The sequence below is a fragment of the Mus musculus genome, chromosome 1, assembly GCF_000001635.26.
Source record: "Mus musculus strain C57BL/6J chromosome 1, GRCm38.p6 C57BL/6J".
NCBI lineage: Eukaryota > Metazoa > Chordata > Mammalia > Rodentia > Muridae > Mus > Mus musculus.
The window spans coordinates 25,115,251-25,142,589 of NC_000067.6; the positions used below are offsets into that span (position 1 = coordinate 25,115,251).

At 38.8% G+C, this 27,339-nt stretch overlaps 1 protein-coding gene across 4 annotated transcripts in view; it reads right to left on the bottom strand.

Moving 5' to 3' along the window:
- Adgrb3 (adhesion G protein-coupled receptor B3) overlaps positions 1 to 27,339 on the bottom strand; it is a 767,297-nt gene that overhangs the window by 47,775 nt on the left and 692,183 nt on the right. For all 4 annotated transcript variants that reach the window (NM_175642.4, XM_017319555.2, XM_006495818.4 and 1 more), the window contains 4 exons: positions 16,001 to 16,151; positions 13,569 to 13,638; positions 11,391 to 11,457; positions 2,039 to 2,124 (listed from right to left, as the gene is read on the bottom strand). In NM_175642.4, the coding sequence (NP_783573.4) occupies positions 2,039 to 2,124; positions 11,391 to 11,457; positions 13,569 to 13,638; positions 16,001 to 16,151 (374 nt within the window). The remainder of the gene's footprint in view (positions 1 to 2,038; positions 2,125 to 11,390; positions 11,458 to 13,568; positions 13,639 to 16,000; positions 16,152 to 27,339) is intronic.

Below are 27,339 nucleotides of genomic sequence, written 5' to 3' on the forward strand. Positions count from 1 at the left end.
TAACTTCACACATCCATAGTACTTTTTAAAGTTTCCTTTACTCACACTTCAGATTTGAGAACCAATTCAACTCTATATAGACTTGGTTTACCTTAGAGTTTCTATTTGACAAACGTCGTTTAAACTCCTCTGCCCAGGACAGTGATCAGAATTCTACATGTAAAAAGACTTGAGCTTCTTTTTGTTAAGTCCCCCATTGGAACAGAAAGATACTGACTAGGGTTTGCCAGTGAAATTCTTGTGACTTCTAAGAATGCTTTTAGAATTAGAGGTTCTCAATTTTTAATTATTATTGCCAAGATGTAGATTAAGATGAGTAATGTAAACTCATACTCTGGCGATGTCATCGTTAAGTCTCTGTTTATCACTTACAAAGAGCAACACGGTTTGAAACTTGACGTGATGCACAACATAATGAAGTGTGAAAGGAAGCACAGCCACGCCACGAGGCTGGGGACTCCTCAGCGTTGTCATGAACTCATCTCCTTTTCTGCCCTCACTGTCCTGGATGATGGGATCATAGGGACCTTTACTGCCCACGTCATCAGACCCGCTGTGTGCTGAGTAGGGCGTGCCTTCTGCTAAAGCCCTCGTGAAATCATTATGCACATGACTTCATGGATTTTCTTATTGAATGGATGAGGAGACTGGGCTTCTGAAAGAGGAGGCAGCATTGCCTGGAGGCCCACGTGTGCAGCTGGTGCACTGCCGAGTTTCAAGTTCGAATTCCTCCTTTAGAAAGTGCCTCTGAAAGCAGCAACAGAGCCTGGTCTCTCTACCCAGCACTTAGGCTATTCAATGACAAAATGGTCACTCTAGTCCAGCCACATGTGGCAACCATGGAAAGCTCATATGAAACAGCATTAAAAACTCAGTCTTGACCGTAAGTTCAGGATGGTTTAGAAACTCATCAAGGTGGAGCTATGTAGGGAGAGACCATCTAGTGATGGTTTCATTTAGCATTATGCTTCACACTGGATTTTAGGCGAACACTATTGATTTTTATTTTAGTGGAAAGCCATTAAATTTAGTTTTTTACTAGGGAAAAGAACTACCTGAGTTATCTTAATTTATGATCATCACATAAATTGCAAAAACAGGGAGATCATTAATTCATCACCAGTAAGTGATTGCATACTATGGCCTTTAAAACATTTATCATAAAATGTTTTTAAAAGAGAACAACTATGGGAATATATTTTGAATAAAGGTACATTTTTTTCCAAGATAGGAGAAAGTTGTAATTTTTAGTTACAAAAGACCTAAGAGGAAATCAAGGGAATTAATATCTCATTCAAAATTTCACAAATACTTAGGAGGGGGTATTGCTGTAACCTAAATGCTTCTACAAATCTATATATGAAGTGCTTGTTGCTACAGTGATAACAGTAAAAATAAGGTAGCTTTTTTAATATAGATTTTGTAAATGGCTAAAATGGAAAACTAAAAATTACACATTTATTTACACTAAATTATATTTTAAACTTAAAAGGAATGCAAATACATGATAAGATAATGTTTGATATATATTTATTTTAAAGTGACTGGTTAAGTGAATTTTTCTAGTCTATATAATTAGTTAAAGAGGACACCCCCCCCCCCCATCACTATTTTACTCTACTTTGTTATACTTGTCCTGATTCAGTCTTGTCCCAAACTGACATTTTGTTTATCTAACTCCTATCTCTGTGAGCAAAAGTTTTGGGGGTTGAAATCTCTTACCTTAGGACTAGTATTTTGAGGCTAGACTTGGTGTTCAATCTCAACAGATAGGCAAGCAAGATGCACATCTCTATCTTCTTATATAACATCTACTGTTATTTTCAATAAATCACCCTTGGCAATCATATTTTATGTGCTTTATTACTTCTAGTATGTAATATGTTATGCCAGAGAAACTCTAAATGACAGGATCTACCAGACACACTAGTACCTCGAGAGCAAAATTCAGGGAACGGTTCCAAGTGAGTGACAAGCTGGACCTGGGCTATGGCATTTACTTGTAAAGAACCTTCAAAATCCACCAATGGCAGCTTACCCGGCTCTGTGTTTTAGCTTTTTATCTAGGATCCCATCTCTGGAAACAAGTTTATTAAATACCAAAATGCCAATCACCATGTTGACCTGTCAAACAGAAACAAAGTTGACCTTTCAATGATACTGAAGGGGATCAGGTCCCCCTTTGCTCCAGACAGCAAGCCTTAAACCCCACAGAGGTGCATGTCTCTGAAGAGTGATGGGAATCACTTCTAACAGAGGCAATGAGTGGTTCAACAGCAGTGCATGCCTCTAACATTTAAAGTCCATTAAACACACTCAATTTCCACGGTTTGCGGTTAAACATGGTGAAATTAACCTTCAATTGCCTAACATTTAAATGGCACCAGACTCCATTTATCCGGCATTATTCTTTCCAAGGAAACTTTGACTAAAACAATGGGCTGAATGAGTTTTATCTATGTTTAAAAGCTGAGCTGATGCCGGGCGTGGTGGCGCACGCCTTTAATCCCAGCACTCGGGAGGCAGAGGCAGAGTGAGTTCCAGGACAACCAGGGCTACACAGAGAAACCCTGTCTGGAAAAACCAAAAAAAAAAAAAAAAAAAAAAGCTGGGCTGAGCCTAGACATGGGAAGGTACCAGGATTTGTCACTGTCCCCTTCAGGGAAGACAGAGACCAGGTCTTCACACTAGCTGTGCTCTTTGGCCGGGGTGGATGGGGATGCCGTGGGAGTGGGGGCATGGATTGGAGGTTGCTTTTTGATGCTTGCTTTTCTAAGAAGGGAAGGCCCACGATCTCTAGATACCTTCAGGGGATGGATACTGACACCAGTTCTTAAAATGTGCTCTCCTGAGCACTTCTTAGCAATTTCTGACTTCCTTCCTCTCAGTTACATGGCTTTTTGCATAATATCAGCTGAAGTGAAATCAGTAAGAAACTGTTCTTTTTCAAGTGAAATTGTTAAGGCAACTCAAAGAAATAGTTATTGGTAGAAGGTGATGATGATGATGAATACCCATCCCAATCGGAAAATCAAGAAAACCAAAGATCCTTTTCTTTTCATCTTCTTCAGCCCTGTACCCTCGATCAGTGAGCTAGAGTCTCATGCCACTGACCCTCTTTTGCTAATAGAGGGCTGAAATCTGTCCACTCGCTGATATGAGAGCGATCCAAAGTGCATCTGTTCCTCAGTAATTTAGGATATGTAACTCTTAGTGTCTCAGCAAGATAGCACTCAGTCGAGAGGATGACCATTGTACTTCACTATATTTGAACTAAGAAAATCTAAGTTAATATGTATATTAACCTAGCAGCTTATGAAAATAACTTGATTGATAGATTCCTAAAAGTTTCAATTTCCCTACGCTCTTCTGTAATACTCATGTCACAGTGATCTTTCTTTCTTTTCTTTTCTGTCTTCCTTCCTTCCCTCCTTCCTTCTTTTCTTTTCTTTTCTTTTCTTTTCTTTTCTTATCTATTTATCTATCGATCTATCTATCTATCTATCTATCTATCTATCATTGTTGCTTTCTTTCTTTCATCTATACATCTATGTATGTATCCACATATCTGTCATCTCTCTTCCTTTGTTTCATATTTCTATCATCTATCATCTTCTTTCTTTCTTTCTTTCTTTCTTTCTTTTTTTCTTTCTTTTTCATTCTTTCTATTAATAGTCAATTTCTGTTCCCCGTTACAGCTTAAAAGAAAGAACAATTTTTAAAGGAAGAAAGACTTAAATAGAGTTATTAAGAAAGACATTTCTAGCTTCCAAGTTATTGAAGGAATCATTCAAAAAACTGAAGGCTAATTATCTAACGGGTACTCTAATTGAACAGTGATATAAATCCTTGTATTTAATTTCTATACTTCTTCCCTCCTTTATCTCTTCCTATGAGTAAGTCAGAGTGCTGTATCTGAGAAAGAGGTGTGTGGGTGGGAAGGAGGAAGGGGGAGAGAATGTGGAAAATTGGTAGAAATTTTTGCCTGTTGTAATTGTAAAAATTTGGGAAATATTGTTATTCTAAAAGGAAAATAAAATCTATTGGCAGTTTTTAATTTAGAATAATATTGACCCACAGGGAACATCAAAAAATCTAGAGATGTGTTAGGCAGAGGGAGGGATGGTACTGAACATACTAGAAAGCACAGCTCGAACTATGGAACAGTGAAATACCCATTCTAAAATGCTTGTATCATTGAGGTTGAGACAGTTGTATGTATGTATGTATGTATGTATGTATGTATGTATGTATTATGTAAATATACAGATGGATAAATGGTAGATAGGAAAAGGCATTTGGAAGTGGCAAACTTGAATAAATCTCCCTATTCACATATAAATACATTATTCAAAACTAATTTAGAGATGCGATGATAATAAACAATTAGATTTTTACATATCATAGAGGAGGGGTGTATTGAAGTTAACTTACATAGCTAAGATCACAGTAAGAGGAATTCCACTCTTCCAAGATTAATAATCTTTAGTACTTAAATTGAATATTTTAGAGTAATTTAAAATTGAAGCAGCGATCTTGGTCCGAGACCCGCCGAACTTAGGAAATTAGTCTGAACAGGTGAGAGGGTGCGCCAGAGAACCTGACAGCTTCTGGAACAGGCAGAAGCACAGAGGGGCTGAGGCAGCACCCTGTGTGGGCCGGGGACAGCCGGCCACCTTCCGGACCGGAGGACAGGTGCCCGCCCGGCTGGGGAGGCGACCTAAGCCACAGCAGCAGCGGTCACCATCTTGGTCCGGGACCCGCCGAACTTAGGAAATTAGTCTGAACAGGTGAGAGGGTGCGCCAGAGAACCTGACAGCTTCTGGAACAGGCGGAAGCACAGAGGCACTGAGGCAGCACCCTGTGTGGGCCGGGGACAGCCGGCCACCTTCCGGACCGGAGGACAGGTGCCCGCCACCGTCCGGACCGGAGGACAGGTGCCCGCCCGGCTGGGGAGGCGGCCTAAGCCACAGCAGCAGCGGTCGCCATCTTGGTCCGAGACCCGCCGAACTTAGGAAATTAGTCTGAACAGGTGAGAGGGTGCGCCAGAGAACCTGACAGCTTCTGGAACAGGCAGAAGCACAGAGGCGCTGAGGCAGCACCCTGTGTGGGCCGGGGACAGCCGGCCACCTTCCGGACCGGAGGACAGGTGCCCACCCGGCTGGGGAGGCGGCCTAAGCCACAGCAGCAGCGGTCGCCATCTTGGTCCCGGGACTCCAAGGAACTTAGGAATTTAGTCTGCTTAGGTGAGAGTCTGTACCACCTGGGAACTGCCAAAGCAACACAGTGTCTGAGAAAGGTCCTGTTTTGGGCCTTCTTCTTCGGCCAGGAGGAGGTCCAAATACAAGATATCTGCGCACCTTCCCTGTAAGAGAGCTTGCCAGCAGAGAGTGCTCTGAGCACTGAAACTCAGAGGAGAGAATCTGTCTCCCAGGTCTGCTGATAGACGGTAACAGAATCACCAGAAGAACAATCTCTAAACAGAGTCAACTATAACTACTAACTCCAGAGATTACCAGATGGCGAAAGGTAAACGGAGGAATCTTACTAACAGGAACCAAGACCACTCACCATCACCAGAACCCAGCACACCCACTTCGCCCAGTCCAGGGAACCCCAACACACCTGAGAACCTAGACCTAGATTTAAAAGCATATCTCATGATGATGGTAGAGGACATCAAGAAGGACTTTAATAAATCACTTAAAGAAATACAGGAGAACACTGCTAAAGAGTTACAAGTCCTTAAAGAAAAACAGGAAAACACAATCAAACAGGTAGAAGTCCTTACAGAAAAAGAGGAAAAAACATACAAACAGGTGATGGAAATGAACAAAACCATACTAGACCTAAAAAGGGAAGTAGACACAATAAAGAAAACTCAAAGCGAGGCAACACTAGAGATAGAAACCCTAGGAAAGAAATCTGGAACCATAGATTTGAGCATCAGCAACAGAATACAAGAGATGGAAGAGAGAATCTCAGGTGCAGAAGATTCCATAGAGAACATCGGCACAACAATCAAAGAAAATGGAAAATGCAAAAAGATCCTAACTCAAAATATCCAGGAAATCCAGGACACAATAAGAAGACCAAACGTACGGATAATAGGAGTGGATGAGAATGAAGATTTTCAACTCAAAGGTCCAGCAAACATCTTCAACAAAATTATTGAAGAAAACTTCCCAAATCTAAAGAATGAGATGCATATGAACATACAAGAAGCCTACAGAACTCCAAATAGACTGGACCAGAAAAGAAATTCCTCCCGACACATAATAATCAGAACATCAAATGCACTAAATAAAGATAGAATACTAAAAGCAGTAAGGGAAAAAGGTCAAGTAACATATAAAGGCAAGCCTATCAGAATTACACCAGATTTTTCACCAGAGACTATGAAAGCCAGAAGAGCCTGGACAGATGTTATACAGACACTAAGAGAACACAAACTGCAGCCCAGGCTACTATACCCAGCCAAACTCTCAATTATCATAGAGGGAGAAACCAAAGTATTCCACGACAAAACCAAATTCACGCATTATCTCTCCACGAATCCAGCCCTTCAAAGGATAATAACAGAAAAAAACCAATACAAGAACGGGAACAACGCCCTAGAAAAAACAAGAAGGTAATCCCTCAACAAACCTAAAAGAAGACAGCCACAAGAACAGAATGCCACCTTTAACAACTAAAATAACAGGAAGCAACAATTACTTTTCCTTAATATCTCTTAACATCAATGGTCTCAACTCGCCAATAAAAAGACATAGACTAACAAACTGGCTACACAAACAAGACCCAACATTTTGCTGCTTACAGGAAACTCATCTCAGAGAAAAAGATAGACACTACCTCAGAATGAAAGGCTGGAAAACAATTTTCCAAGCAAATGGTATGAAGAAACAAGCAGGAGTAGCCATCCTAATATCTGATAAGATTGACTTCCAACCCAAAGTCATCAAAAAAGACAAGGAGGGACACTTCATTCTCATCAAAGGTAAAATCCTCCAAGAGGAACTCTCAATTCTGAATATCTATGCTCCAAATACAAGAGCAGCCACATTCACTAAAGAAACTTTAGTAAAGCTCAAAGCACACATTGCGCCTCACACAATAATAGTGGGAGACTTCAACACACCACTTTCACCAATGGACAGATCATGGAAACAGAAACTAAACAGGGACACACTGAAACTAACAGAAGTGATGAAACAAATGGATCTGACAGATATCTACAGAACATTTTATCCTAAAACAAAAGGATATACCTTCTTCTCAGCACCTCATGGTACCTTCTCCAAAATTGACCACATAATAGGTCACAAATCAGGCCTCAACAGATTCAAAAATATTGAAATTGTCCCAAGTATCCTATCAGATCACCATGCACTAAGGCTGATCTTCAATAACAAAATAAATAACAGAAAGCCAACATTCACATGGAAACTGAACAACACTCTTCTCAATGATACCTTGGTCAAGGAAGGAATAAAGAAAGAAATTAAAGACTTTTTAGAGTTTAATGAAAATGAAGCCACAACGTACCCAAACCTTTGGGACACAATGAAAGCATTTCTAAGAGGGAAACTCATAGCTATGAGTGCCTTCAAGAAAAAACGGGAGAGAGCACATACTAGCAGCTTGACAACACATCTAAAAGCTCTAGAAAAAAAGGAAGCAAATTCACCCAAGAGGAGTAGACGGCAGGAAATAATCAAACTCAGGGGTGAAATCAACCAAGTGGAAACAAGAAGAACTATTCAAAGAATTAACCAAACGAGGAGTTGGTTCTTTGAGAAAATCAACAAGATAGATAAACCCTTAGCTAGACTCACTAAAGGGCACAGGGACAAAATCCTAATTAACAAAATCAGAAATGAAAAGGGAGACATAACAACAGATCCTGAAGAAATCCAAAACACCATCAGATCCTTCTACAAAAGGCTATACTCAACAAAACTGGAAAACCTGGACGAAATGGACAAATTTCTGGACAGATACCAGGTACCAAAGTTGAATCAGGATCAAGTTGACCTTCTAAACAGTCCCATATCCCCTAAAGAAATAGAAGCAGTTATTAATAGTCTCCCAGCCAAAAAAAGCCCAGGACCAGACGGGTTTAGTGCAGAGTTCTATCAGACCTTCAAAGAAGATCTAACTCCAGTTCTGCACAAACTTTTTCACAAGATAGAAGTAGAAGGTATTCTACCCAACTCATTTTATGAAGCCACTATTACTCTGATACCTAAACCACAGAAAGATCCAACAAAGATAGAGAACTTCAGACCAATTTCTCTTATGAACATCGATGCAAAAATTCTTAATAAAATTCTCGCTAACCGAATCCAAGAACACATTAAAGCAATCATCCATCCTGACCAAGTAGGTTTTATTCCAGGGATGCAGGGATGGTTTAATATACGAAAATCCATCAATGTAATCCATTATATAAACAAACTCAAAGACAAAAACCACATGATCATCTCGTTAGATGCAGAAAAAGCATTTGACAAGATCCAACACCCATTCATGATAAAAGTTCTGGAAAGATCAGGAATTCAAGGCCAATACCTAAACATGATAAAAGCAATCTACAGCAAACCAGTAGCCAACATCAAAGTAAATGGAGAGAAGCTGGAAGCAATCCCACTAAAATCAGGGACTAGACAAGGCTGCCCACTTTCTCCCTACCTTTTCAACATAGTACTTGAAGTATTAGCCAGAGCAATTCGACAACAAAAGGAGATCAAGGGGATACAAATTGGAAAAGAGGAAGTCAAAATATCACTTTTTGCAGATGATATGATAGTATATATAAGTGACCCTAAAAATTCCAACAGAGAACTCCTAAACCTGATAAACAGCTTCGGTGAAGTAGCTGGATATAAAATTAACTCAAACAAGTCAATGGCCTTTCTCTACACAAAGAATAAACAGGCTGAGAAAGAAATTAGGGAAACAACACCCTTCTCAATAGCCACAAATAATATAAAATATCTCGGCGTGACTCTAACGAAGGAAGTGAAAGATCTGTATGATAAAAACTTCAAGTCCCTGAAGAAAGAAATTAAAGAAGATCTCAGAAGATGGAAAGATCTCCCATGCTCATGGATTGGCAGGACCAACATTGTAAAAATGGCTATCTTGCCAAAAGCAATCTACAGATTCAATGCAATCCCCATTAAAATTCCAACTCAATTCTTCAACGAATTAGAAGGAGCAATTTGCAAATTCATCTGGAATAACAAAAAACCGAGGATAGCAAAAACTCTTCTCAAGGATAAAAGAACCTCTGGTGGAATCACCATGCCTGACCTAAAGCTTTACTACAGAGCAATTGTGATAAAAACTGCATGGTACTGGTATAGAGACAGACAAGTGGACCAATGGAATAGAATTGAAGACCCAGAAATGAACCCACACACCTATGGTCACTTGATCTTCGACAAGGGAGCCAAAACCATCCAGTGGAAGAAAGACAGCATTTTCAACAATTGGTGCTGGCACAACTGGTTGTTATCATGTAGAAGAATGCGAATCGATCCATACTTATCTCCTTGTACTAAGGTCAAATCTAAGTGGATCAAGGAACTTCACATAAAACCAGAGACACTGAAACTTATAGAGGAGAAAGTGGGGAAAAGCCTTGAAGATATGGGCACAGGGGAAAAATTCCTGAACAGAACAGCAATGGCTTGTGCTGTAAGATCGAGAATTGACAAATGGGACCTAATGAAACTCCAAAGTTTCTGCAAGGCAAAAGACACTGTCTATAAGACAAAAAGACCACCAACAGACTGGGAAAGGATCTTTACCTATCCTAAATCAGATAGGGGACTAATATCCAACATATATAAAGAACTCAAGAAGGTGGACCTCAGAAAATCAAATAACCCCCTTAAAAAATGGGGCTCAGAACTGAACAAAGAATTCTCACCTGAGGAATACCGAATGGCAGAGAAGCACCTGAAAAAATGTTCAACATCCTTAATCATCAGGGAAATGCAAATCAAAACAACCCTGAGATTCCACCTCACACCAGTGAGAATGGCTAAGATCAAAAAATCAGGTGACAGCAGATGCTGGCGAGGATGTGGAGAAAGAGGAACACTCCTCCATTGTTGGTGGGATTGCAGGCTTGTACAACCACTCTGGAAATCAGTCTGGCGGTTCCTCAGAAAATTGGACATAGTACTACCGGAGGATCCAGCAATACCTCTCCTGGGCATATATCCAGAAGAAGCCCCAACTGGTAAGAAGCACACATGCTCCACTATGTTCATAGCAGCCTTATTTATAATAGCCAGAAACTGGAAAGAACCCAGATGCCCCTCAACAGAGGAATGGATACAGAAAATGTGGTACATCTACACAATGGAGTACTACTCAGCTATTAAAAAGAATGAATTTATGAAATTCCTAGCCAAATGGATGGACCTGGAGAGCATCATCCTGAGTGAGGTAACACAATCACAAAGGAACTCACACAATATGTACTCACTGATAAGTGGATACTAGCCCAAAACCTAGGATACCCACGATATAAGATACAATTTCCTAAACACATGAAACTCAAGAAAAATGAAGACTGAAGTGTGGACACTATGCCCCTCCTTAGAAGTGGGAACAAAACACCCATGGAAGGAGTTACAGAAACAAAGTATGGAGCTGAGATGAAAGGATGGACCATGTAGAGACTGCCATATCCAGGGATCCACCCCATAATCAGCTTCCAAATGCTGACACCATTGCATACACTAGCAAGATTTTACTGAAAGGACCCAGATGTAGCTGTCTCTTGTGAGACTATGCCGGGGCCTAGCAAACACAGAAGTGGATGCTCACAGTCAGCTAATGGATGGATCACAGGGCTCCCAATGGAGGAGCTAGAGAAAGTACCCAAGGAGCTAAAGGGATCTTCAACCCTATAGGTGGAACAACATTATGAACTAACCAGTACCCCTGAGCTCTTGACTCTAGCTGCATATGTATCAAAAGATGGCCTAGTCGGCCATCACTGGAAAGAGAGGCCCATTGGACACGCAGACTTTGTGTGCCCCGGTACAGGGGAACGCCAGGGCCAAAGGGGGGGAGTGGGTGGGTAGGGGAGTGGGGGTGGGTGGGTAAGGGGGACTTTTGGTATAGCATTGGAAATGTAAATGAGCTAAATACCTAATAAAAAAAAAAAAAAAAAAAGAAAATCCTTAAAAAAAAAAAAATAAAAAAAAAATAAAATTGAAGCAGCTGATATTAAAATTAAAGTAATAAGCAATTTAACTTTAAATTTTCTGCCCACCAAACACTTTATCAAAATTCTCACTCTAAGTGAACTTCTGTAATCTTTCTTTATTTTGCTAAGCAATCAAGTAAGCGAATTCCGAGTTTACCAGGACAACAGCCGCTGCAGGTCCAACGAAGGCATAGAGCAGTCCTCCTTCTAGAGACAGCCAGCAGCTAAAAATAGCATTAGATAAAACTAAGAAAAATCAGTGATAAGCATCAGGCCACCAAATCGTGATGCCAACAGCACAGGCTAGAGTTTAACCTTTCAGTATTGGCACATTTCAAAGGCTTATAACTTAAACCCTAGAAGCCTTAGAAAAACCTCGAGCTAGAGCATTTCATGAGTAAGAAACCATACATATCTCTCACTGGAGAGAAATGTAACCACTGGGCTTTACCCTGAGACAGTTAACATATTTTAGACAAATTATTTGCATTTTGCAATATCTACCTTTGTTCTCATTGGAAAGAGGTCATCACTTAGAAACTCTGTTTTATCTGCTCACAGGCTCTTTCAGTGTGTTTAGAAAGTCTTGGAAATGGAGTTTACCTGCTTTTCCTCGAGAGCCATTGAGATACTGGGAGAAACTGGTTTAAAAGAGACCAGGGCAGAAAATGGATAACTCCTGTCCATGTCCCCCTCCTTCTTTAATTCTGTTTCTCTGACTACCACGAACATTCACTGGAAGAAGGTTGTGAATTACAATGAGTGCAGCTGTGCTTGTTCCGTGGACTAACTTCACCAAGAGATGCAGATTGCCACTGGTGGAGCTAGGGAACTATCTTTTGGATAAAAAAATGTTCATTCTCCAAATCTAAAGGAAATGAAGAGGCCAGAGGGCAGAGCGTGAGATTTCTGCAGACTGGAGCATCTGACGCCCGTGGTCCAGGATGGTGGTGGGAAAACTGTGAGGGACTGTATCTTACTGCTCCTGGGCAGCTATGACATTACCTCATGCAACTGTTTCCTTGTATTCTACTAGGTCAGTCCTTGCAGCCAGTGAGCTGCCTTCAAAGTTGCAATATGAACAGTGACTCTTCTATGTATCTCCTAACACTAGCCTGCTCTATAATTATTGATGGGGTGGTTCTATAATGTATGCATTTGTCAAACCTCACAGAAAACCACACATTTAAGAGCATAAGTGAGCCTCTCTAAGTTATATCTTAGTTAAAGTTTTAATCTAGTAGTTTTATAAACAGACAGACAGAAACACTAGTATACACAGTTACCAATATATGTGCATTTATTTAAAGATCAACTCAAGACTTGGTATGCTTTTGACCTTTATAAACTCGAAAGTAGAAACCATAGTATCTGTAATGCCAATAAGGTGTTTTACAAAAACTTGATATATGCCAACATAGTTACCTTAATACAAAAAGTAATAACTTAAAATAACCATGCTATAGTAAATAATAGTTCTTAAATGAGTGCTTAGCATTTTCTTTCAGTGGTATTGACTGCATATAAAATCAAGATCTCCAAAGACAGGAATTCTTCCTGCTCTAAGAAGGCGCTGTTGGAATGGGTGGGTGAAGTGATGTCGTTTTATATACTCTTCATGAGCTGAGTGCGACATGTGGTCTTATTATCAATAGTTCCTAACTTATACCTGAAAACAGTTATAGAATACCATGTTGTTAAGTATATTTAATACTATGCATACTCTTCAAACTCATTTATATCTTTAATATGAAAATGGATTCATTAAATGGTGAAAGTATAATGCCTTAAATTGGAAATATTAAAGTTAAACTTTATTATAAATTGCCTCATAGACTTTGTGAGCATCGTAGGTATAAGATGGTCCATAAGACCCATCTCTAATTTCTTACATAGCCCAGGCAACTTCTAATATGGACTCTGGCTCCTGATCAATCAATTGCAGTATGATATCACCATAAAACAGAACCTGAAATAATAGCTAATGATAAGAGGCATCAATGATATTTGAAACTGATGGAAGAGCGACACCCTAAATCATAACAGAGAAATATTACCGGTTCTAAAAAACGTATTTAAGTTTTGACTTGTACAGTGCATATTGATATATCTTTAAAGGAAAATATGCCAGTCTTAGGAAGAACTGGAAATGAGGATTCAAAATAAATTGCTTTCTTTGCTTTTGTGCATATAAACCATCTCACATCACTTTGCAAGCTTCTGTCATTGTTAATGACTCAATAACAAAGTGAATAACATCAACAGCCAAGCAAAATAAAACCTGTCTGGTAGCTTCCATTTTTATCCACAGGAGTAGCATTATAGATGGACTTACTAGTGATCCGTGCCGTATCCTTTCGTCCTAGTGAAGCCTACAGATGTGGCCACTACTAAAGCTGGCAGCCCTGCAAGAAAAGCAAGGTGACACTTCATATGCAGCTACAGCCACTGTGGACACTTGCCCAGGACAAGCCTGGACAAACTCCAGATACTCAGATAACAGCAACTACTGTTGGAGGGCTCACCTCACATGGAATATATATTGAAAAGTTTCTATCAAGTGCAAAATGATGAAAGACAGGTAGCATTTACTTACTTATTCACTTTACAGTCTGATTGCAACCCCACCCTCCTAGTGCCACCTCCCACAGTTCCCCTCCACTCCCCTCTCCTTCTCCTCTGAGAAGGGGGAGGGGCCCTCTCGGTAACCTGGCACATCAAATTACAGGTGGATTTTTCTTTTTAACTTACTGGACTTCCCTGATGTTGCTCGGCTACCACTGCATTTGACACAGTTTTAAAGAGAAGTAATAACAGAGATTTAGTATATCTTTTAAGTTATTTTTTCCTCTAGGGGTTTGGACTGTTATAAAGGAAATTTATAGTTATAAAACCAGAAAGGCAGAAAGCTGGATACCCTGGTTGGATGGACTGTGGTGGGAGTGGAGCATTCACGTGGTCACATCTTGATTAACACCAAGTTCAACTTATAATAAGTTCCCTAAAATAATTTTATCACTTAACACTTTCTTTTCAATTTACTCATTACAAGGACGTAGAAATAGAGAACTCAATTACCTGAAAATCTAAACCGATTCTGACCTTAAGACTTATTTCATCTCGTATTTAAACATATTTGAATATTCAGCATTTCTAAGAAGGTCACATTTGCGTGTTCAGTTGCCTCACCTCTTTCTTATCATCTCTGATGGGAAGTAGCCATGTGTTTAAGTTAATGTTGAGAACTATACATTCATAATATAAATTATACTTGTGGTACTCTTTGTCTCCGCTCCCTTCTCATCCTGCATGCTATTTGTTGACTAAATATTTTGATTGAATGCATTGAGTTCGATAGAAAGAAAACTTACACCCTAATAATATCAAAGAATATTAGCAATCTTTATTTCACACAAATTGGACTTCTGTTTTCTAAATTCCTGGTGGTGTGCTTCTCTCTGCCCGTCTTTTATACAACTCTTTGCTACTGAGAGAATGTTGATATTATCTGTAACTTTGGAGATGAGCTGCAACCCCTTTTCTTGAGGTCTTTAGTCACAAAATTAAATAAGATAGTTACTGGTTACTGGCAAGGAAATCACTCTTTAAGAAATAACTTCCAGTACTTGCACTGGTCTTCCTAAGATCTATGGTCCCAATTCACCACAAAAATGCTCCTTGGGTCGATACTTAATTTGGAAAGATCTTTGTCATCGAATCTGGACAAAAAAAACTTATGAAACTCTAAATAGAAGATGCTCCACTTTCCGTTTGACTCCCCAGAGAGTCCCAGTGCATCAGCTAGATATGGATAGACCCCTGCTGAATGCTGGCAGATCATCTTTAAGTCGCTTACATCCTGCTTTTCAGGATGAATTACTCTGGTCTTGTAGTGAGTTCACTAGTCTATAAGCTCCCAGGTTCCTTTTAGCATGCTAGTCTGATCATCCGATATGGTTGCAGTATGTGTACATGTGTGTACAGACATGCACATGTGATGTGGATAAGTGTACATATGTCTTTATGTATACCCATGTACAGTTATTGTAGTATAGGACTTTCCAAACTCAGACAAACATGAAAAACCCTGCCCCTTTTATAAAACTAGCCTTAAAAGAAATTACTATGCTTTCATTTCTACTGGCCCCAGGAAATCACTAATCAACTAATCATTGAGACATCTATGCCATGAAGCAATTGGAAACTTTCCCCAATAGCAATGGGCAGCGAATTAATTAATCCTCACTTTGGTAGTAATTGTATGCTTCTACTTTTGAGGAACCCCTTAACTTTGTGCGGAGTTTAATTGCCTCACTAATGGCTCCCTTCTTCCCTGGGATGTGAACAGCTTTATTCTTCAACAGTTTGGAGATTTCTTGCAGTAGAACACTTCGAGGTTTCCTAGGGTTTTGCTTCATGTCCAGTAAATATCATGGTTTGGGGGTCTGAAGAATTCAAAGCATTTGCATTTTCGGAAAATACCAGCAGGAAACATATTGTCTTTTTAACTTCAGTTAACTCAGGTCTCAAGGTACACTATGGGGGTATTTCAACTGCTAGTTTCCTAACTAAAACAGTTTGTAATTATTCCCTTACAAAGTTCCAAATGACCTCATGGATGTTCAGAAAATGTCCTCTCTTATGTATTTCCACTTTATGTTTCAAATTAGACACAAGTACCCTGGGAACAGTCACTTTTTACTATTTGATGACATTATTGCTCAATATCATTTCAGCAAAGTGTAAAGGGCCTATTAATAAGCTTACCCCATCCAAGGCACAAAAAGCGTTTTCTTATAAGCCGGGTCCTGATTTTTCCTGTCACAGCCATATACGACTGCCACGCCTCTGTCAAGACCCAACAGAATGAAGCCAGGAAGAAAAAATGCAGGAACGCGGTGGTGGTCGTGCAGATGCTCTGTGGAGACAGAAGGAGGAAGCACGTTCTCAGCCTGGGCAGGGACCTAAGACTCAGAGACTGGACTGCTCTCTTCTTTGCCTCCCGTCTTCACCCCTCCATTGCTCTCAGATGAGAAGGGGTTCTACTATGTGCTCCACACAGCCTTGAACTTGCCATCCTCCTGCCTCAGCCCCCTGAGTTCTATGATTACAGGGATCTGTTACTGCTTTCCACTTGAAGCGGATAAGTTCTGACTGGCTTCTATTCCATACAGACATTACAGGGAAGTGCCACAGAGACTGTTTACCGGACTTAGAAACTTATCTCCTTTATACTTTATACAATCTGTGCAACACAGGAATACATGCCCCGGTTCCATTTCAGTTTTCACTGTCTTTAATGAGGAGAACACACACTATAAATTTAAACTCAAAGAAAATTAAAATTACTGCCTTGTTTTTTTTTTTTTTAAATAAAATTATGGAAATGGTCCTTTCTCTAGTTTAAGTTGCAGACATCATGTATAACTGTTTTGGCTACATTCTTTATCTTTCTTACTTAACCAAGAATTTCTACTTTTTGATTTGTCTGTGTTGATGCTAAGATTATACTGGCAAGTTCAACAGCTTTTCAAAAGAAAGGAAAAAAAAAAAGCTTTGCTTTTAATATGTGCGTGATACCTAGGTTATAACAGCAAAATATAATGTAAGGTTTGGCTTACAGCCTAGAAAAACAGGAACATGCACTGTAAAATATTTAATAGTGGCATCCCATGCTACTACATTGCCATGCATATCTTAATCAAGTAATTTTGAGAAGCTAATTTTGAGTCACCAGCAGTACACGGCTATGATTTCATAGATATTTTTCTTCTTGCAATCTAATCATCCTAAATGTGTGGACCAATAGCTGTGCCTGGTCTGCAAACGACCAGCAGCTTCATCTTATACAGGCTGCCCTTATTTCCCTGTATACAGGCTGCTCCTTATTTCCCTGTTGGTATGACTTCTTTGTGTGCATCTTGTTGTAATACAACTCCCCATAAACCAGAACCAGCAACAGAATCAATTTCTTTCTTCGTCAGGCAGTCTTGTTCCCAGAAATTGAAAATAGACAAACAAAGATGTTAGGTTGCTAATTAGAGATTAGCAGGCTTAAAGGAAATGGGCGTAGACCCCTCCCTTGTAATCACTGAAGGATAAAACCAGAGTCTGGAAATGCAGGATTCTAGCACCAATCAGAAGATGACAATCTGACCCATATTTCTAGTCCAGGGAGGGGGTCTGATGTCTTGGAGCTGCCTAGCTGATAACTGGTTCAAAGCAGTTCTGATCAGATAAGATAATTATCTAGTAGGAAGTTTTCTGATAAAGAATAAAAGCAAACTATTGGCTCCTCTTTTAAGAGCCAATACAAATGTGCCAATAATCACTGGAAAGTCAACCACTCCTCAGGAAAGCTGTCTGTTCCTGAGTTTTTAAGCATAGTGTAAAATGAACACTGGTGTTTTTGTATTATATTTGCCAAGTTGGAATAATATAACTTCTACATGACAACTTTCATCAATAGCAATTTTCAAGTGACTGCCATTTTTCCCATAAATGTTATCAGTTTCCCAGGCATGATTATTTTGAGATGTGAGGATCAGGACTCATTGCTTTCTTTTCCTATATACTACACACTTCACATCAGCAACTCCTAAAGATCAAGCATTCTCTAACTCTCCTCAGTATCAGGGCGTTTCCCACTGATAAGGATCAAACTCTATCTCAGAGATGCATCTTGATATCTTTTCAGTCATTGTGCACACCTGACCCAGCACCATTTCAGGCCACAGAGCCCCTTTGTCAGCACCATTTAGTCCACTCTTAACTCTCCTGATAGTCATGTCCTGATATATCACTATTCCAAATGTAAGACTCATTGGCACTTCAAGTTCATCATCAAAATTTGTTTAACCTGCTTTGCCACAGGCAGCTCTGCTCTTGAATTCTCACAGCAGATGTGTGCTATTACATTGCAAAAGTCAAAACAAATGTAATTTAGTAAATTGAACACTGTTTGTACTGCTAAGCTTCTTGGTGTAGCCTTTGGCCCCAATTCTTAGGAACAGTAAAAAAAAATATTTCCTGAAGGCAACTGAAGAAAATGAACTACTTCTCACAAGCCAGAAGCTACTCTCAGTCCTAGAAAAATATCAAAAGTAGATAAAAGCAGATTGAAGATAGATCCCTCAGTCCTGAGCTCAGAGTTTAGAGTAAGGACAATACAGAAAAGAGGAAAATATGACAATATGTAAATGTCACAAAAGTTCCAAGATCTGCTCAATAGGACTTCTTGAGCAAATGAATAAAGAAACTGAAAAGAAGACAGCATCTAAAGAAATACTATGGAAGAATTCTTCGGAACACAATACAATCTTGGCTACAGGGTAGAACAGGGAGGAAACACACACAGACAGGCACACTTCTTGTGAAATTTGCTAACATCTGGAATGAGATTTAAAAATGGTCAGAATGAAAAGAATGGCTGCTTCCAAAGGAATAAGAATCAGAGTGATATTAACATTTTTGTGAAATACCCAGGATCCAAGAAGGCAGCAGGGGTGGGGGGTGGGGGGATATCCTTATTCTAATGAAAGAGAACTTTGAAGTTAGAATTCTACACCCAGCCAAACTATTATCCAAGTGATAGGCAGAAGTATAATTTTAGAATTGAAAGGGACTTTGAAGTTTATTACTTAAGGTTCTCTCTGAAAGAATTTCTAGAAAATATAAAAACACCAATAAGAACTTCAAGTGGATAGAATGGAGTAAATGAGAGATGTGGCAAATAAAAGCAATAAAATATATTGAATCTAAATTAAATTTCATTTAATATATTTCATGTCATCTTAAAATGTAGCCACATAGAAAATCTAAATAAAATCAGTGAGAGCCAAAAGGCTAGAGACAGGATGGTTACAAGGAATCCGAGGGAAAAACCATGCTAAGCCTCTCTCTTCCCATTCTGGTATATTAGAGAGACCAAGTAACAGATGACAGATATATTTATTTTAACATTTATAATATCTTTGTTAAATTAAGGTTACCAATACAAAGTAGAAATGCTATATTTGTAAGTTATCAAAGGAAAAGGAAAAAGTAAGAGACATCATTAAGTTTAATTAAGAAGAGGGAACAAACAGAAATTATGATTAACAGGAAAATGCTCCTAAAAGCATCAGAAATCACAATAGTTTTAAACTCACAGGCAATATGTCAAAACAAACACACAAACAAACAAAACCTTTTACACTTGATGTTAAAAAAATCTATTTCTGCAATGGTTTTGAGAGAAAAGTCCCCAGATCCACTGGCACAGGAAGATGGGGCTTGAAGAGATAGGAAGAGCTATATTAAGCAAATGCTAATACCAGATATCAGATGTGACAATGACCCTATCAGAAAAACCAGTAAAGTAGATGAAGACAGACCCTTCATGCCCATATAAGTAGTAAGCCACGAAAAAGCTTCACAAATGGCACAGCTTAGGAAACCAGTAATGATTGTTCCCAGTACCATTGAGGCTGCCAGAAGGAAAGCCCATTATAATAAAGGACTTGGTATACCAGTTGTCAGTCACAGACAAAGGCTGGGTAGAGCAAGGGCAGAGAACTGTGGATCCTTATCATCAGTGGGTCTTCATGATTTCTACCATTCTTATTGTTCAGTATTGCTTTTTACTGTCTTTGTGGTATGGTCTCACTTCCTCTGTTATTGATGAAGGACAGACCGCCTGTTTTACTGTCTCCATACTCCCAATACCTCCATCTGAAGCATCTCCCTAACCAAAACAAAACAAGGCCTTCCATTTTCTTTACACAATGCAATAGAAGAGGCAGCGTTTCTCTCCTGGGGCCACACTGCCTGTTTCATTTACTGAAATTTCTGGGCTGCCTTTTCTTTAGCTGAAAATTGAAGATAAAAAAAGGCTACCTCTTAAAATGGCCATAACAGTGAAACAACATCATACAAGCTGGGTGTAATGGTGGATACTTTTAATCTCAGTGCTTGGGTGGCCTCTGAGTTTGAGGCCAGCCTGATCTGTAGAGCAAGTCTCAGAACTACACAAAGAAACCCTTCTCTCAAAACAAACACACAATAAGGAAACAAACAAACACCCCCAACATCACACATGTCGAAAATTTGATACATAACAATCATTCTTTTGGGGGGGAAGGGTGAATTTTTAATTGTTATGTTATGAAGTGTGGTAAAGCTTAATATATTTTACAAGTCATATTCTTATTGACATCAGCCAGACAGATTGTAAATGAATTCACCTCCATAACTACAAAATACATCAAAATGTATAACATTACCTGCTTGCCAGTCATTATTGTTATTCTAAGAATAAACACTACTCTGATTTCTATCAAAAGAAATAGTAATTATGCTTAGTTATACATTGGTCAACTTTACACTCTCCAGCTAGCATATGGGGATAACATATTAGCCTAGAAATAACTGTGTTGAAATACCTCTCTTTGGCCAATCAAAGCTCCTCTTTATTACTGTTTGTTTCCAATTGTGGTCAAATTTCTCAAAAGGTTAAGCTACACATCTTGTTCTTTATGACTTAGTCCTATCTGCTCTTGATGTCTACAGTCTCCTTGAATTCTGCATCTACAGAAATTCTGAATTCCAAAGCTTCTAAATGGAGTTTTTAAAACCTTCAACTTTCACATTCTACTTAAAACTACAAGTTTTAAGAATATGGTTGTCAAATGCTTTTGTATTTTCAAAGTTCTAAAATACTATAAATTGTCTAATGAAAGGCCTCCACAGGTGATTCATTTGCTCTTGAGGTAGTTTTGCTAATTGTGTTTACCAAGGGAGTTAACCATGTCACCTGTATTTCAATGCATTAAAATATGAGTTTATATATTTCCTTACAACTTAAACCAGTTCATTTCTAATGTTGCTTACCCATGTGTTTTCTTTCTTATCTATCTATCTATCTATCTGTCTGTCTGTCTGTCTGTCTGTCTGTCTGTCTATCTATCTATCTATTCATTCATTCACTCATCCATCCATCCATTCATTCATTGAAACAGGACCTCACTTAACGCGTTCTGTAGATGCCATCAACATTGTCCATTGAAGTCACCTGGATAGAACACCTAATCACAATGACACAATTCATTAAAACCAGTGTGAACAAAAAGTCCACCATTTTGAAAAATGAAATGAAAACTATTATTGAATGAAGACTCCAAGTAGAAATGGCATATTAGTGTCATGTTATCCAATTCCTCTTATTCTATAATTGCTGTAGCATGTAACACATTGACTATAATATTATTTTTAAGTATTTGGCAATATCTCTCCTTGACCTAAATAATTATTCTGAGCCTTGTCCTTCCTCTTTGCAATAGAGGGAGACTGTAACAGAAGAGATTTTACAACCTCTACTTCTACCTTGTAAACTCTTGGCTTACCATTAAGCACAAGTTCTTAAGGGCAAAGGCAATAGGTTCTTGAGTTCATTGTCAGCCTAAGCTACCTTGTGGATTTTGTCTAAAAACAAAACAAAAACCAGAGCAAGAGAAAACCCAAACAAAATTGGACAAAGGCCCAGAGCTATAAGGAAAAAAAACTTCATGATGTCCCCCAACATATTGTTTGTGAAATTTGAAGGGCATTATTCTTTGAGTAATCAAGATCTCTGCCAGAAGACAAGCTCTATGTGTACAAAATTGCAAAGATATCTAATAATAACACACAATAACTGGGTGAATGAATGGAAGACGTAGTGTTAATTATAAGCATCTTGAATACCTTCTTTGCTAGTTCTTGTAATTTAATATCAAAAAAGGCAGTGTTACTAAAAAAAAAATAGATGTCAGATAGGTGTGAACAGAGATAAAGACTTGTCCCATAAATTTCAAAAATAAGTGTCTCAAAAAACATGTTCATAATTTGACGACCTTGGAAAAATTATCACACAAAACAGAAAAACCTAATTTTTTGAAATATGTCTTTGGGAGTCCCGACATTTCTATATCAAATATATCAGGTGCCACAATGTAGCCTATTGTTTCCAGGTTTGAGAAAATATCAGACTTATTAAAGATGAAATGAAGTAAAGGTTAGTTTCTAAATAAGACCACAGTTTAACTAAAAATTAAATAGTAATTTAAAATCTTCAAAATGTCTTATAGTCCCCAGGATATGTCTAGGGATTGGTTTACTGTGAATTCTGTGTCTGTAGAGGAAGTCATTTGTTAGTGAGTTCATATGCTTGCTCAGGTGCTCCCTCAGAGCTTGTAAACATTATGCGTGATCACTTACAATCGGGAATAATAATGATGCAAATAAAAGTTGTTTGCTCAGGAGCTGAACAAGGATGATAGCAACAAAAATGCCAAACTAGATGCCAGAAAGCCATGAGACTTCAAACTTACACAAAGAAGAAGAAAAATCTACACAGAGAGCCATAGGCAGCTGAGCAAAGCTGGGAGCAGGACGGGTGCTCCTCCCCAGGGAATGACACACCAATTGCCAGTGCTAGATGACCAGCCCTGAAAACATACATATAAGTTACAGTCAAATACATATATGCATGTAGTAACAATTAAAGAATAAAGGAGATAATGAATTCAAAGGAGAGCAGGGAGGGCTATACAAGAAGATTTGGAGAAGAAAAGTAATTAAGTTATAATCTTAAAAATAAACAGAAGAGCTTCTGAGGCAGCCCCCTTTTCGGGCTCCAGACATCCAGACACCTTCCCGGCCAGAGGATAGGTGTCTGCCCAGCCCGGGAGCTCTTTGCCTCAGCATCCGCAGCGGACATCTTGGTTTGGGACTCCACTGAAAGTGCTCTGCACAGGTGAGAGTGTGCACTACAGAAGCTATCAGCTTCTGGGACAGGTCCTATTTTGGGCCTTCATCTTTGGCCAGGAGGGAGGTCCGAATGCCAGATATCTGTGCACCTTCCCTGTAAGAGGAGAGCTTGCCTGCAGACAGTGCTCTGACCACTAAAACTCAGAGGAGAGAACTAGTCTCCCAGGTCTGCTGATAGAGGCTAACAGAATCACGAGAGGAACAATCTCTAACCAGAGACAACTAAATTAACTAACTCCAGAGATTACCAGATGGCGAAAGGTAAACGAAAGACTCTTACCAACAGAAACCAAGACCACTCACCATCATCAGAACCCAGCACTCCCACCTTGCACAGTCCAGGGCACCCCAACACAACTGAAAAGCTAGACCTGGATTTAAAAGCATATCTCATGATGATGGTAGAGGACATCAAGAAAGACTTTAATAACTCACTCAAAGAAAAACAGGAGAACACTGCTAAACAGATAGAAGATGTTAAAGAGGAAGCACAAAATCCCTTAAAGAATTTCAGGAAAACATGACCAAACAGGTAATGGAATTGAATGAAACCATCCAAGACATAAAAAGGGAAGTAGACACAATAAAGAAAACCCAAACTGAGGCAACGCTGGAGATAGAAACCCTAGGAAAGAAATCTGGAACCATAGATGAGAGCATCAGCAACAGAATACAAGAGATGGAAGAGAGATCTCAGGTTCAGAAGATTACATAGAGAACATCGACACAACAATTAAAGAAAATGGAAAATGCAAAAAGATGCTAACTCAAAATATCCAGGAAATCCAGGACACAATGAGAAGACCAAAACTACGGATAATAGGAGTAGATGAGAATGAAGATTTTCAACTCAAGGGGCCAGCAAATGTCTTCAACAAAATTATAGAAGAAAATTTCCCAAACCTAAAGAAAGAGATGACCATGAACATACAAGAAGCCTACAGAACTCCAAATAGACTGGACCAGAAAAGAAATTCCTCCAGACACATAGTAATCAGAACAACAAATGCACTAAATACGGACAGAATATTAAAAGCAGTAAGGGAAAAAGGTCAAGTAACATATAAAGGCAAGCCTATCAGAATTACACCAGATTTTTCACCAGAGACTATTAAACCCAGAAGAGCCTGGACAGATATTATACAGACACTAAGAGAACACAAATGCCAACCCAGGCTACTACACCCAACCAAACTTTCAATTACCTTAGAAGATGGAGAAACCAAAGTATTCCACGAAAGAACTAAACTCACACATTATCTTTCCACGAATCCAGCCCTTCAAAGGACACTAACAGAAAAAAAAAAAAAAAAAAAAAACAATACAAGGACAGAAACCATGTCCTAGAAAAAGCAAAAGGTAACCCCTCAACAAACCTAAATAAAACAGCCATAAGAACAGAATGCCAACTTTAACAACAAAAATAATAGGAAGCAACAATTTCTTTTCCTTAATATCTCTTAATATCAATGAAATCAACTCCCCAATAAAAAGACATAGACTAACAGACTGGCTACAGAAACAGGACCCAACATTTTGCTTCTTAAAGGAAACCCATCTCAGGGAAAAAGATAGACACTACCTCAGAGTGAAAGGCTGGAAAACAATTTTCCAAGCAAATGGTCTAAAGAAACAAGCTGGAGTAGCCATCCTAATATCTAATAAAATCAACTTCCAACCCAAAGTCATCAAAAAAGACAAGGAGGGGCACTTCCTACTCATCAAAGGTAAAATCTTCCAAGAGGAATTCTCAATTCTGAATAACTATGCTCCAAATACAAGGGCAGCACCATTCATTAAAGAAACTTTATTAAAGCTCAAAGCACACATTGCACCTCACACAATAATAGTGGGAGACTTCAACACACCACTATCACCAATGGACAGATCATGGAAACAGAAACTAAACAGGGACACAATGAAACTAACAGAAGTTATGAAACAAATGGATTTAACAGATATCTACAGAACATTTTATCCTAAAACAAAAGTATATACCTTCTTCTTAGCACCTCATGGTACCTTCTCCAAAATTGACCACATAATTGGTCACAAAACAAGCCTCAACAGATACAAAAATATTGAAATTGTCCCATGCATCCTATCAGATCACCATGGACTAAGGCTGATCTTCAATAACAAAATAAATGATAGAAAGCCAACATTCACGTGGAAATTGAATAACACTCTTCTCAATGATACCTTGGTCAAGGAAGGAATAAAGAAAGAAATTAAGGACTTTTTAGTTTTTAATGAAAATGAAATCACAACACACCTAAACTTATGGGACACAATGAAAGCATTTCTAAGAGGAAAACTCATAGCTCTGAGTGCCTCCAAAAAGAAACTAGAGAGAGCACACATTAGGAGCTTGACAAAACACCTAAAAGCTCTAGAACAAAAAGAAGCAAATTCACCCAAGAGGAGTAGACAGCAGGAAATAATCAAACTCAGGGGCAAAATCAACCAAGTGGAAACAAGAAGAACTATTCAAAGAATCAACCAATCGAAGAGCTGTTTTTTTGAGAAAATCAACAAGATAGATAAACCCTTAGCCAGACTCACTAGAGGGCACAGGGACAGCATCCTAATTAACAAAATCAGAAATGAAAGGGAGACATAACAACAGATCCTGAAGAAATCCAAAACACCATCAGATTCTTCTACAAAAGGCTATGCTCAACAAAACCGGAAAACCTGGATGAAATGGTCAAATTTCTAGACAGACACCAGGTACCAAAGTTAAATCAGGATCAGGTTAATGATCTAAGCAGTCCTATATCCCCCAAAGATATAGAAGCAGTCATTAATAGTCTCCCAACCCCCCCCCCCAAAAAAAAGCCCAGGACCAGATGAGTTTAGTGCAGAGTTCTATCAGACCTTCAAAGAGGATCTAATCGCAGTTCTTCACAAACTATTCCACAAAATAGAAACAGAAGGTATGCTACCCAACTCATTCTATGAAGCCACAATTACTCTGATACCTAAACCACAAAAAGACCCAACAAAGATAGAAAACTTTAGAGCAATTTTCCTTATGAATATCGATGCAAAAATACTCAATAAAGTTCTCGCTAACCAAATCCAAGAACACATCAAAACTATCATCCACCCTGACCAAGTAGGTTTCATCCCAGGGATGCAGGGATGGTTCAATATACAGAATTCCATCAATATAATCCAGTACATAAACAAACTCAAAGACAAAAACAACATGATCATCTCGTTAGATGCTGAGAAAGCATTTGACAAAATCCAACACCCAGTCATGATAAAAGTCTTGGAAAGATCAGGAATTCAAGGCCCATACCTAAACATGATAAAAGCAATCTACGGCAAATAGTAGCCAACATCAAAGTAAATGGTAAGAAGCTGGAAGCAATCCCACTAAAATCAGGGACTAGACAAGGCTGCCCACTTTCTCCCTACCTATTCAACATTGTACTTGAAGTCCTAGCCAGAGCAATTAGACAACAAAAACAGATCAAGAGGAAACAAATTGGAAAAGAAGAAGTCAAAATATCAGTTTTTGCAGATGATATGTGTCCCTAAAAAATTCCACCAGACAACTCCTATGCCTGATAAACAGCTTCAGTAAAGTAGCTGGATATAAAATTAACTCAAACAAGTCAAGGGCCTTTCTGTTCACAAAGGATAAACAGGCTGAGAAAGAAATTAGGGAAACAACACCCTTCTCAATAGTCACAAATAATATAAAATACCTTGGCATGACTCTAACTAAGGAAGTGAAAGATCTGTATGATAAGAACTTCAAGTCTCTGAAGAAAGAAATTAAAGATGATCTCAGAAGATGGAAAGATCTCCCATGCTCATGGATTGGCAAGATCAATATAGTAAAAATGTCTATCTTGCCAAAAGCAATCTACAGATTCAATGCAATCCACATCAAAATTCCAACTTAATTCTTCAACGAAGTAGAAAGGGCAATCTGCAAATTCATCTGGAATAACAAAAAACCTAGGATAGCAAAAGCTCTTCTCAAGGATAAAAGAAACTCTGGTGGAATCACCATGCCTGACCTAAAGCTGTACTACAGAGCAATTGTGATAAAAACTGCATGGTACTGGTATAGCTACAGACAAGTAGACCAATGGAATATAATTGAAGATCCAGAAATGAACCCACACACCTATGGTCACTTGATCTTCGACAAGGGAGCTAAAACCATCCAGTGGAAGAAAGACAGCATTTTCAACAAATGGTGCTGGCACAACTGGCGGTTATCATGTAGAAGAATGAGAATTGATCCATTCCTATCTCCTTGTACTAAGATCAAATCTAAGTGGATCAAGGAGCTC